Source organism: Pterocles gutturalis, unplaced genomic scaffold, assembly GCF_000699245.1.
Source record: "Pterocles gutturalis isolate BGI_N339 unplaced genomic scaffold, ASM69924v1 scaffold40159, whole genome shotgun sequence".
NCBI lineage: Eukaryota > Metazoa > Chordata > Aves > Pterocliformes > Pteroclidae > Pterocles > Pterocles gutturalis.
In genome coordinates this window covers 1-219 of record NW_010129532.1, presented here as the reverse complement: position 1 = coordinate 219, position 219 = coordinate 1, and the positions used below count along the sequence as shown (strand labels likewise).

General features: G+C 63.9%; 1 protein-coding gene across 1 annotated transcript in view; it reads right to left on the bottom strand.

Annotated features, from left to right (window-relative positions):
• The window catches only part of LOC104466522 (RNA-binding protein MEX3D-like), a gene marked incomplete at both ends in the record, with an annotated part of 529 nt that extends 313 nt beyond the window's left edge, over positions 1-216 (bottom strand). Inside the window, one exon of the mRNA XM_010079962.1 lies at positions 8-216. Within this exon, the coding sequence (XP_010078264.1) occupies positions 8-216 (209 nt within the window). The remainder of the gene's footprint in view (positions 1-7) is intronic.
• Between the last annotated feature and the right edge of the window lie 3 nt (positions 217-219).

Genomic DNA, 219 nt, shown 5'->3' with positions numbered 1-219 from the left:
GCCCTGCAGGTCGAGGCAGACGTCGGTGCCGTTGGAGTGGAAGTCATTGTCGGCGTTGACGTCGATGAAGGAGCCTGTCCGCATGGTGATGTGCGCCTCGATCTCCTCCCTCGCCCGGTCCACGTTCTCGGGCATGCCCGTCACCTCGAAGACAGGCTCCTTGTCCCGGCTGGGTGTCACAATGTAGGTGGGCGTCTGCCGCTGGATCCGCTTGATGGG